The sequence below is a fragment of the Manis pentadactyla genome, chromosome 2 (genome assembly GCF_030020395.1).
Source record: "Manis pentadactyla isolate mManPen7 chromosome 2, mManPen7.hap1, whole genome shotgun sequence".
Classification (NCBI taxonomy): Eukaryota; Metazoa; Chordata; class Mammalia; order Pholidota; family Manidae; genus Manis; species Manis pentadactyla.
In genome coordinates this window covers 22,687,046-22,699,293 of record NC_080020.1, presented here as the reverse complement: position 1 = coordinate 22,699,293, position 12,248 = coordinate 22,687,046, and the positions used below count along the sequence as shown (strand labels likewise).

The 12,248-nt window shown below is 45.5% G+C and overlaps 1 protein-coding gene across 3 annotated transcripts in view; it reads left to right on the top strand.

Moving 5' to 3' along the window:
* The window catches only part of MYOZ3 (myozenin 3), a 35,758-nt gene that overhangs the window by 2,666 nt on the left and 20,844 nt on the right, over nucleotides 1-12,248 (top strand). For all 3 annotated transcript variants that reach the window (XM_036881572.2, XM_036881571.2, XM_036881573.2), the window contains 4 exons: nucleotides 4,598-4,752; nucleotides 5,647-5,700; nucleotides 5,801-5,936; nucleotides 6,297-6,459. In XM_036881572.2, coding sequence (XP_036737467.2) covers nucleotides 4,598-4,752; nucleotides 5,647-5,700; nucleotides 5,801-5,936; nucleotides 6,297-6,459 — 508 coding nt within the window. The remainder of the gene's footprint in view (nucleotides 1-4,597; nucleotides 4,753-5,646; nucleotides 5,701-5,800; nucleotides 5,937-6,296; nucleotides 6,460-12,248) is intronic.

Below are 12,248 nucleotides of genomic sequence, written 5' to 3'. Positions count from 1 at the left end.
GTCCTCAGGGATTCCGACTCAGCGGACCTGGGGAGGGGCCATACCTTCACCCTGCAGGCAAGTGCCCAGGTGATTCCAGTGCAGACAGTGAGCCAAGCCCTGATAAACCCTTGCTGGGCACTGCTGCAGCCGTGCCCCCTTCAGAGCTCCAACGGGCCTTTAATCACGTCGTATGACTTGATATGTGAGTCATCTTCTAGTCTATTGGGTTGTGTTCTTGCGTCCTTTTTTGGTTTCAAGTTTCATTTTTTTTTTTATTCCATGATTTTGTGTGCTTAAAGATGCAAACTTCATGAGTTACGGATGCTCTAACTAGAAGAATCAGCCAATGCCTTCTCCTTTGTCTTGTCTAAGTTATTAATTATAGACCCCCAAATATTGACACACATCATTTATGCCAGAGTGGAAATATATAAATTGTTGACTACTGCCAGGGTATTAATTAAAGAAACTAAAGAAAAGTAGAAAAAAAAAATCTCATGGTCTCACCACCAAAATGCAGCCATTCTAAAGTAATAATAATAAAAACACCATTATGTGCTTACCGTGTCAGCTATGGTGATAAGAGCTTTTATGCTTTATGTTATATAACACTCAGAACAACTCAGTAAATTATTATTATCCCCAATTTTGCAGATGAGAAAACAGGCTTAGAGGAGCGAGGTGGGCACATATCTAGTCAGTGGTAGAGCTGCAATTTGACTCCAGATCTGCTACTACCTGGTTATACAAATAATACATCCATTTTATAAAATATTCAGACAAAACAATAAATGGCTTTGAAAGTGAAAGTTTCAAATGGAGATAACCATTGTTAACATGTTTGTGTAAATCCTCTGTTCATGTACAAACATATTTATATAAACATATATACACGTGGGCTAAATTCTATACACTGGGTTCTTCAGCTTAATTTTTTTTTCACTTAGCAGCGTACCACAGACTTCTGTCTATCCCGGTATTATTTATCTCACCACCTCCTCTCCTCTTGCTCCCCCAAAACATAATATAGTATATCTATTTATATACACATACACAGCTTCTAATGGCGACCATGAAAGCTCATCTCAGGGTGGGAATAGAGCCTGAGGATTCTCCAGCAAGTGACTTACTGAGGTCACACTCTCAGGAGAAGAAGAGTGACAGAGCAGGACAGGGCAGGGGAAACTGCTAAGCAAGGATGTGGGCTCCGCTGTAGCCCAAGTTCCGTCTGAACCACGTGGGGGCCTCCAGAGCCTGAACTGCTCCTCAGTATCCATCCCACCTCCAGCCAGGGTGCTGTTCCCCTGGGTAGCTCTCTGCAGAAGGTGGCAGTTGTGAACTGTTAGCCAGTGGTAAAGGGCATGGGGGCAGCATCCATTACAAGACCGGTCCCCAGTTTTCACAATTTGAAACCCCACTGTAGTGGCCATCCTTGTATGTGTATCTTCAGGCATGTTTATTCAACTTTTCTTCCCCAAAATGAATGACTAGAAATAGCATTGCTTAAATAGGCTTTATCAATAGTTTTTTTTTCCTCTTAGTAGTGAGCTCAGTTCATCTGGATAGTATTTGAGAATATAATGCCAGGGAACTTTGTATTATGTATTAGGTATAAATAAATAGTCTTTCATATTTTTATATTATGCAGTACATTTTATTTTCTTGTTAAAAAAAAACAACATTCCAAACAATTTCTAGCCCTCCTCCTTTCTATGCCCTGCTACTATTTGGCCTCTCCCCTAGCAGATTTTTAATGTGTGCATAAACACATATTCTTTTAATATATGAGTGGGTCTTGGAATATAGATTCTTCTGAAATTTAATTTTTTTCCCTTTTAACCTACAAGGGATTTCTTTCTGTTCCTAACATGTAAAAGATGCTCTCTCTGTATTTGCTGAAAGAGTGAAAAACAACATTGACCACCTCTTTTTAAGAGCTGTTTAGGATTCTGTTGAATGGAATGACTCACAGCACCTGAACAGCCCTCCGAGCTGCTGGTAACCGCGGCCAGCTCTGTCCCATAGTGCTCTCTTAGACAACGCCCACAACCTTCCCCCTCCTGACACCTCCTTCCTCACTTTCATTCTCCACTAATGACCTTGTTTCTTCCTTCACTAAGTAACGTGAAGAAACCAAACAGCACTTCGGCAAGCTCCCTCCCCACATCTGTCTGCTTGCTTGCCTCTGTGCCCAGGTTCTCAGTCTCCCTTCCTGACGTGCTAGCTGGGCAATCCTCCTACCTGTCTGAAGCCTACCCTTCTAGTTGGACACTGGATCCCCTTCCCTCCCTCCTGCTAGGGACGTTCCTTCAGTAATGCTCCCCTCTCTCTCGTGCATTGCCACATTTCCCCATCACACAAACATGCTGTTAGTCCTCCCTCTTCAAAAATAAACTCCTGGTTCCTCAGCTGCCTCCAGCCTGGTCCTTTAGAGCACAACCCCTCAGAGCAGCTCTTCATCTCTTTTTAACATTTTGTTAAGTCAATTTCCAAACATGCACAAAAGTAGAGAGAGAAAATCCCCTGGCCACCCCCACCCTCACCCCCACGTTTATTCCTGGAGTCCAAAGCAAGTTACAAAGAGCATGTCATTTCATCCCCCAAATGTTTCAACATGCATCAAAAATTTAAAAAGCACATTCCTTACATGCCATGAAGATTTTAGTATGCTGAGCAAAATTAGTAATATTGATTTAATACGATCTAATAACTAGCCTCATAGTCAACTTTCTCCAACTTTCTAGTTCATTTTAATGAAGGCCCAAATAAGGGCCATTGGTTTTATTTGGCAGCTATGCCTCTTAACTCTCCTTTAAGCTAAAGCACCCACCCCCACCCCCTTCTTTCCCCCCATGTCATTCATTCTTTTGAAGAAACCAGGCCAGTCGCCCTGCTCAATGTCCCACATTCTAGATCTGGCTCATTGCTTCCTCGTGGTGTGGTTAAAATGTTCCTTCGTCCGTTTTCCCTTGAACCCTTTCCAGGAACGCTTTCACACCCAAATACTCCACAGAAACTACTTTTGTAAAGTTTACCAAAAATGACCTCATGTCACTAAATATAATGGCCACTTTCAGTCCTCCTCTTACTTGGCCTGTCAGCAGCCTTCCACGCCGCTGCTCACACCATCGTCCCCGAAGCACTTTATCCTTTGGTTTCGGACACCACACTCTTTAGATTTCCTCCTGCATCACCCGGTGCTCTGACCCTGGCCCCAGAGCTGGCCCCTCCTCTCCTTGGTTTAAATGTTGGAGGACCTGGGCTCAGTCTTTGGATCTCTTTATCCATTCTCATATCCTTGGTGACCTCATCCAGCCTCCTGGCTCAAAACACCAGTTACAGAATGAGAATATGAACCTAAATGTATCTGGTTTTAGGGATGAACAACTCTGGCTGTGCTGATCACACACAGCCCTTTCCTACCAATGTCCTCACATTCTGGTACTCATTCCTCCAAAAGGCTTCCCTTGTTGGGCAAATGTAAGCGTTATATTCTGCCTGTGAGGAAAGCACAAAGAACACGGATAGGCCCCAAAACTACTAAGGATAGCCATCAGCCCAGCAAACCCTCTGCAGGGACATCACAACTACTCCCAACTGTGAGAAAAGAAGTAAATGCAATTGCCTTCATTGGAGAACAGCAACAGATACCATTTGTAAGCTCATCATACCCCAGTTCTCATCTCTGCTGTCACTTTTCTCCTGAGAACGCTAGGCTCACTTATCCAGCTCTGTCCTTGGCATCTCCACTTGAATGGCTACAAGGCTCTTCAAACCTTACATGCCCAATTTTGGAGGCAATGAGGGGAATTGGAATATGAATGGGCATCATAAAAGACAAAAATGTGTTCACTTGGAAAGGTAGAGATCTTTAATTGATAAAAGCAAGTTAGAAAGCACATATACCATGATTTTATTTTGGTTAAAAACTCAGACATGAATATGTAGTCACTGGAGGAGGTATGAAAGGATATACACTATCCAGGTGCTTATCTCCAGGTGATAGAAGTGGTATTTTTCTTTTCTTTTTCCCTTATAATGGTATTTTCTTTCTTATATGCTGTTTGTATAATAATAAAAGACTATTTTTAATTAAAAGAACACATCTAAAGCAACTCCTGACCTTCCCCACTCCTCCTCCTGCTGCCGCCTCCCCACCGCGGGGCGCGGCTGCTCAGCCCTTCCTGGGCTCCGGCCAGAAATCCGCAGTCAGCCCCCACCGTCAGCCCCCACCGCTCTCTCCCGCATGGCCCTTACCCATCCGCGGCTTATCGTTCAAGGAGATCCGGAATCCGATCACTTCTCACCGCTTCCAGCGCTCTGGGCTTGGAGCTGCGCAGGGAACTCATGAACAAATACAAATGGCCAAAGAACATCTGAAATGATGCTCCATTCACTGAGGGTCAAACATATTCAGATTAAACTCTGGGGAGTCATTTTTGCCCATCAGGTGGGCAAAGAGTCCACAGGATGACAACCCCCAGTGCTGGCAGCTGTAGGGAGAAACCAGCATTCCCAGACATGACAGGTGGTGTTGTGAGGAGGTCCCCTGGGAAGCGGCAGCCCAGAGTGCCTGAGGGTATGGAAGTAGGAGCTCATCTGGCCTCTCCTGCAGTCCCTTTGCTGGACCTGGGCAAGAAGCTGAGCGTGCCCCAGGACTTGATGATGGAGGAGCTATCATTACGCAACAACCGGGGATCCCTCCTCTTCCAGAAGCGGCAGCGCCGGGTGCAGAAATTCATCTTTGAGTTTGCAGCCAGCCAGCGGGCGGTAAGTAAACCCCCATTGTGCTTACAGGGAAACTGAGGCCTAGAGAGGGCCAGTGGTTAGTCTAAAGCCTAACGGTGAGCCAGATAAGGACCTCTGTTCCCTGGGGAGTCCCTCAAGCTCCAGCAGGGGAGCTATGACATCCCATCGTCCCATCAGATCAAGCGCCTGCCTTGCTGTGTGATCCTAGAAGTATTTCTTTTAAGCTCTCTGTTCGCAGATACAAACCACAAAGTGGATTGAGCCAGATGAGCTGTGGAACAAAGGGGCTCCAGCTCCTACAAAAACATGAAAAGTAGGCATGTGCTTTGGGCTGAATTTGCAGCAAGCAGGGTTCACATTAGACTTGAGCTTGGTCTAAGATGGAAAACAGAATGTCTTTTTCTCTTCCCACCGGAAGAAGGAAAGGCCACAGGGACAGTCTGATGACAGAGAAGGGAGGCAAAAATCACTTATCCTGAGGCTTCCGAAGGCAGTGGGCAGTTTCAGGCACTTCTAATGAACTCAGTCATATTCCACTCAATTTCTGGACTGGACAGGAGGTGACTGAGAAGGAGCGATGTGACAGAATAATAGATGGCAATACACCTCTCTTTGCGATGTGCCTAGCAGTGCTAGCTGATGCTTCTCATACATCATCTCATTTAATACTCACAGAACCCTATGAGGTCATCACTCCCATTTTATAGAGAAGGAAACTGAGGCTCAGGGAGGTGAAGAATCTGCCCGGGGTCAATATTATAATAGCAACCAGCATATATAGAGCATTTCTCTGCCGCAGGCACTGGGTTTAGCGCACAACTATTAACTCATCCCTACAACATCCCCTTTTTGGGTGCGGGGAGAACCCTGGCTCCTTGCTGCGCTGAGCCTCCCTGCGGTCTATTTACCCCACAGGTCCGGGTCAGAGGCGACAAGGGGAAGGTGACCGGAACAGCGGAGCTGGGGACGGTGAGTATGGAGGGAGCTCCCACAGGAGGGAAGCTGGGGGAAGCGGCCGGGCAGCTCGTAGGCAGCAGTCGCCGCCTCTGAGCGCCGGCCCCGTGCCCAGGTTGCAAAAGGCCCTGACGGGGAGAACTACCGCCCGGAGCTCCACATCTTCTCTGCCTCGCCTGGGGGTCCAGCGGACGCCCGGGCGGCAGCTCCCCCGGAGGAGTGCGCCCGCAGCCCCAGCGCCCTGGCACCAGGTGAGTGGCCTCCGCCAGTACCGGGAGCAGGGCTCGGGGACGTGGGGGGGGCGCTCCACGGCGGGGCTGGGAGACGCCCACCCCAAGCCCTAACACATACCCAGAGAGGGGCAGCAACGCGCCAAATGTCACACAGCGAGCCAGTCCCAGCCAAGCGTGGAACCTGCTCCAGTCCTGTTTCCAGGGATAAGGAAGGGTCTCCTTTGCTGGAATTTGGTGTCAAATCCCTCCACAATCTTCCCCCAGCTCCGATCTTCCCTCCCTCAGCCACGTTGGGGTGGGCATGAGAGTGGGCACCCAGGGAGGGGGAACCCGGGCCCTGTTCCTGCCCGCCTCCCACGCGACCTGCTCCACCTCCAGGCTATGCCGAGCCACTAAAGGAAGTCCCGCGCGAGAAGTTCAACCACACGGCCATCCCCAAGGGCTACCGCTGCCCTTGGCAGGAGTTCGTCAGCTGCAGGGACTACAAGGGCCTTGGCCGAAGTCACACCAGGAGCCTGGTGGAGTACCGAAATTTCAACAAGTAAGGCGGGACGTGCCCCTTAGGGCGGGGTTGGGAGTCATAACCGCAGCAGAAGCTGCCCTGCCTCGGCACTTTCTACACGCCAGGCTCTACCTGAGCTCTTTATATACAGTGATTGAGCTCTTGCCTCAGCACATAGTAGGTGCTCAATAAACGTACAGGCACTGACTGGGTAAACGTGCCACACATCTCGTTGGATTCTCTCCACAAAGGATGGGGCAGGAGCTCCAGTTCTTCCTATTCTGTCGGTGCAGAGATCTGCTCAGAAGTATCGACAACCTGCCCAACATCACAGAGCAAGGAAAGCAGGAGGTCTGGGACCCAAACCTGGGTGTGTCTGACTCCAGGCCTAATTTCTTGCTCTCCATCACTGTTATGTGCCACTTCTTTGATGTACGTTGAGGTGCATGTCCTTTCCTGGGTAGGAGACCCAGTCCTAGACCAGTTCAACCTTTTCTTCACTTTTATCAGTGGCCTGGAAGAGGCATAGAAAGTGGCTTTGAAGCTGTACCAAAGTGGGGAGTGGCAGTGAAACAGTGGACATCTGAGGTGAGAGCCACAGAGGAGTGTGGCTCATGTTGTTTAGAGCATGGGGCCTCAACATGGGCCTAAATGCAGACTCTTCGCCTTGCTGTGTGACCTTGGGCAAATAACTTAACCTCTCTGAGCCTCCATTTCCCCATCTGTAAAGTGAGACTATAATAGTACTTACTTCATAAGATTGTTGTGAGGATGGCATGAGATGCCACAGGCAGTTTCTGGCAAGTAACAAGCTCTCAGTATATAGTAGCTATTATTATTGTTGTTGCGCTTTTTATTTGCAGGCTGAAATGATGGCTGGAAAAGCTCATAGGGGAGAACTGGAAAGGGATAAATTTAACATTCTGCCCTGGGGGCCCCAAAACAAATCATAGGAGTCAAGACAGGGGCTTGGCACTGGAGGAAGGCCTTGGGCTTCCTCAGTCTGATGCTCTTTCTGAAAAATGTTCCTCTGGCTTGGGATGCATTAAGTGAGAAAGAGGAGGACCCACAGAGAGGAGGCCATGGTCCAGCTCTTCTGGCACCTGCTCAGACCACACGTGGAGAGTGTCTGACAGCTGGGGGTGATCGGCCTTGAGAAGAACTGCTCTCATAGAGCTGATAGACAGGGAGGCCCTGACAGGAAGAATTGTGCCCAACAGGCACTATGTGAGCCACATGCCATTGGCAGACATTCTGGGGTTTCCTGCCAGACCGGACTGTGCTCTCTCTCTTCCTGGGGCCCTCAGCCCCTGCCTGCCCAGCTATTTAAAACCCTCAGCCTGGCAGCCAGCTTCTAGGCTGGCCAGCTCAGGTCACAGCCCTATCCATCTCACACCTCAGGCACGCCAGGCTGAGGCGCCTTCCCACCAGCTGAAGGAAGGTCTCAAGGAGCCCTGAGCCCAGACCTCTTCTGGGACAGAAAGGCCAACCGAGGTCGGAAGAGGAAAAACAGCAGTGCTGGAGGCCACACTGTGCTCAGGATGCAGGGCTCTGGGCTCCCAGTCAAGGGCCCAACTGCAAGGCCTGCTCAGCCTGGAAGCTGCCCAGCCTGTTCCCGTGCGGCCTGGCTGCTGCCACCACCGCTGGGGTGGTCCAGGCAGAAACACTGTCCAGGCTGGAATCCAGGCCCCAGCCCAAGGTTTGCCTTTCCACCCCAGGCAGGCATTCCCCTCTTCCTGCTGGTCTGAGGCTGCAGGGAAAACACTACATGAGCAATGCTTTTTATTTTTCTTAAAATTAAAAAATAGTTTAACATTCACATACTTCTATATATATATTAAAAAAAAACAAACTAGGCAACTACAAATAAAAGTAGGGTGCCCTTCTTTCTTCACCATCCTCCAAACCCAGCTCCCTTCCCAAAGGTAACACTTGTCAGGTTGGTAGGCATGTTTTTTTTGTTTGTTTTGTTTTTTTTTGCTATCATTAATGTAAAATTACATGAACAATATTATGGTTACTAGACTCCCCCCTTTATCAAGTCCCCCCCACATACCCCATCACAGTCACTGTCCATCAGCGTACTAAGATGCTATAGAATTATTACTTGTCTTTTCTGTGCTATACTGCCCTCCCTGTGACCCCACCCACTATATTATGTCTGCTAATTGTAATGCCCTTTTTTCCCCCTTATCCTTTCCTTCCCACTCACCCTCCCCAGTCCCTTTTCCTTTGGTAACTGTTAGTCCATTCTTGGGTTCTGTGAGTCTGCTGCTGTTTTGTTCCTTCAGTTTTTCCTTTGTTCTTATACTACACAGATGAGTGAAATCATTTGATGCTTGTCTTTCTCCACCTGGATTATTTCACTGGGCATAATACCCTCTAGCTCCATCCATGTTGTTGCAAATGGTAGGATTTGTTTTCTTCTTATGGCTGAATAATATTCCATTGTATATATGTACCACATCTTCTTTATCCATTCATCTATTGATGGACACTTAGGTTGATTCCATTTCTTGGCTATTGTAAATAGTACTGTGATAAACATAGGGGTGCATCTGTCTTTTTCAAACTGGAGTGCTGCATTCCTAGGAGTGGTATTCCTGGGTCCAATGGTATTTCTATTTTTAGTTTTTTGAGGAACCACCATATTGCTTTCCACAATGGTTGAACTAATTTACATTCCCACCAGCAGTGTAGGAGGGTTCCCCTTTCTCCACATCCTCGCCAACAATTGCTGTTATTTGTCTTTTGGATGGTGGCCATCCTAACTGGTGTGAGGTGATATCTCATTGTGGTTTTAATTTGCATTTCTCTTATGATGAGGTATGTGGAGCAACTTTTCATGTGCCTGTTGGCCATCTGAATCTCGAATTTGGAGAGTGTCTGTTCAGCTCCTCTGCCCATTTTTTAATTGGATTATTTGCTTTTTGTTTGTTGAGGTGTGAGAGCTCTTTACATAATTTGGATGTCAACCCTTTATCGGATCTGTCATTTATGAATATATTCTCCCATTCTGTAGGATGTCTTTTTGTTCTACTGAGTGCCCTTTGTTGTACAGAAGCTTTTTAGTTTGATATAGTCCCACTTGTTCATTTTTGCTTTTGTTTCCCTTGCCCAGGGAGATATGTTCATGAATAAGTTGCTCATGTTTATGTCCAAGAGATTTTTGCCTATGTTTTTTTCAAAGATTTTTATAGTTTCATGAGTAACATTCAGGTTTTTGATCCATTTCGATTTTACTTTTGTGTATGGGGTTAGACAGTGATCCAGTTTCATTCTCTTACATGTAGCTGTCCAGCTTTGCCAACACCAGTTGTTGAAGAGACTGTCATTTCCCCATTGTATGTCCATGGCTCCTTTATCATATATTAATTGATCATATATATTTGGGTTTATATCTGGGCTCTCTAGTCTGTTCCACTGGTCTGTGGGTCTGTTCTTGTGCCAGTAACAAATTTTCTTGATTACTGTGGCTTTGTAGTAGAGCTTGAAGTTGGGAAGCTGGATACCCCCCACTTTATTCTTCCTTCTCAGGATTTCTTTGGCTATTTGGGGTCTTTGGTGGTTCCATATGAATTTTTTTTTGAGAGGGCATCTCTCATATTTATTGATCAAATGGTTGTTAACAACAATAAAATTCTGTATAGGGGACTCAATGCACAATCATTAATCAACCCCAAGCCTAATTCTCAACAGTCTCCAATCTTCTGAAGCATAATGAACAAGTTCTTACATGGTGAACAAGTTCTTACATAGTGAATAAGTTCTTACATGGTGAACAGTGCAAGGGCAGTCATATCATAGAAACTTTTGGTTTTGATCACGTATCATGAACTATAAACAATCAAGTCAGATATGATTATTCATTTGATTTTTATACTTGATTTATATGTGAATCCCACATTTTTAAAAAATAAAATGCTGAAGTGGTAGGTAGATGGAAGATAAAGGTAGTAAACATAATTTAGTGCTGTAAGAGGGCAAATGTAGATGATCAGGTCTGTGCCTATAGACTAAGTATTAATCCAAGCTAGACAAGGGCAACAAAACATCCATGGATGCAGAAGATTTCTCTCAGAACAGGGGGGGTGAGGTTCTAAGCCTCACCTCTGTTGATCCCCATTTTCTCACCAGATGGCCCCCTGCGACTGTGCCTGTCTTAGGTTGTTCCTCCCTTGAGGAATCTTACCTGTCTCTGGCTATCCAGTCATCTTCCGGGGCCATACAGGGAAATGTAAAGTTGGTAAGTGAGAGAGAAGCAATATTCTTTGAAAAAGTTAGCTTTTTACTTCTTGGCAGATTTATGCCCTGGGGCTTCTAGGCCCAGCATTTGTCTTGAGGTATCTTTACCACTTGGAAGAATTATGATACTCGGTAATTTTCGATATGAGGCACAAATTCTACTAAAGGGTTGTAATTAGAAAGGAAGAAGAAAAGCTATAGAAGTAGCAGATGGAAGAAAACATGGGAAGATTGATTATTTCTTTGACATAACTTCTTGTAGAGTAACAAAAGCATGTACAGGTTTTAACAAACTACTAATTAAATTGTGTACACACATTAACAGAATAGGAATACAGATACATAACAAAAGCAGACCTACAATTACCAGCCATATCCAGTGAAACCAAGAAAACCAGTTAGGTACCCTAGGCATTTGTGAAAACTTATCAATAATATGATGGATATTGTCTAACTGAATTTGAATAGTTTGAGAAAAATCAGACAAATTAAAACAACACATTCCTGGGAACTGTTCACATCCCATATGTTCTTTTAACAGTAGGTAGTCTATAGTTGCATGATTTTGGAGCACTGTAACTTGCACTTCTCCTAATTCTTGGTTGAGTTCCAACAATATAGATCCAGTCAAATTTGTTGTTTTACTGTATGCACAGGCCAGCTTAGATATCTCCTTCTTCATTCCCATGGCAAGTCCAGGAACCGGCGGGATGAATGCAGCTACAACTGCAACAGCGCCAGGATCTTTGTTGAAGTTTTTTGATGATCATCTTCTGGAATGACTCTTCCAGAGGATGTTGATGTTGGAAGTTCTTCTTCATGTCATATCTTAATTCGTTTTCTGGGTAGCAAAATTAGGCTTTGATCCTCTGTATAAACACAAACAAACCCTTTGCCCACACTTTGATATGACCTTTATACCATTGTGAAGAACCTATTGGAGACCACCACACAGGAACTGCATTTTTTTTTAAGAGAAAGAAATATTATCAGAAAAATGAACTCCCATAGCTGATCATCCCTTTAAAGGATCCCTTTAAAGGATCAAAATAAAGGATATGTAAAGCATGCATTAATTGTTGATTTGCAATTAATTTTATCCTATCAGGGAGTAATCTGCCCCCTTTTTTGTTGTTATCATTAATCTACAATTACATGAAGAATATTATGCTTACTAAGCTCTCCCCTACACCAAGTCCCCCTGACAAACCCCATTACAGTCACTGTCCAGCATAGCAAAATGTTGTAGAATCACTACTTGTCTTCTCTGTGTTGCAAAGCCCTCCCCTTTCCCCCACCCCCCACATTATACATGCTACTCATAATACCCCCTTTCTTCTTCCCTGCCCTTATCCCTCCCTACCCTCCCATTCTCCCCAGTCTCTTTCCCTTTGGTAACTGTCAGTCCCTTCTTGGGTTCTGTGATTCTACTGCTGTTTTATTCCTTCAGTTTTTCCTTTGTTCTTATACTACACAGATGAGTGAAATCATTTGGTACTTGTCTTTCTCCACTTGGCTTATTTCACTGAGCATAATACCCTCTAGCTTCATCCATGTTGTTGCAAATGGTAGGATTTGTTTTC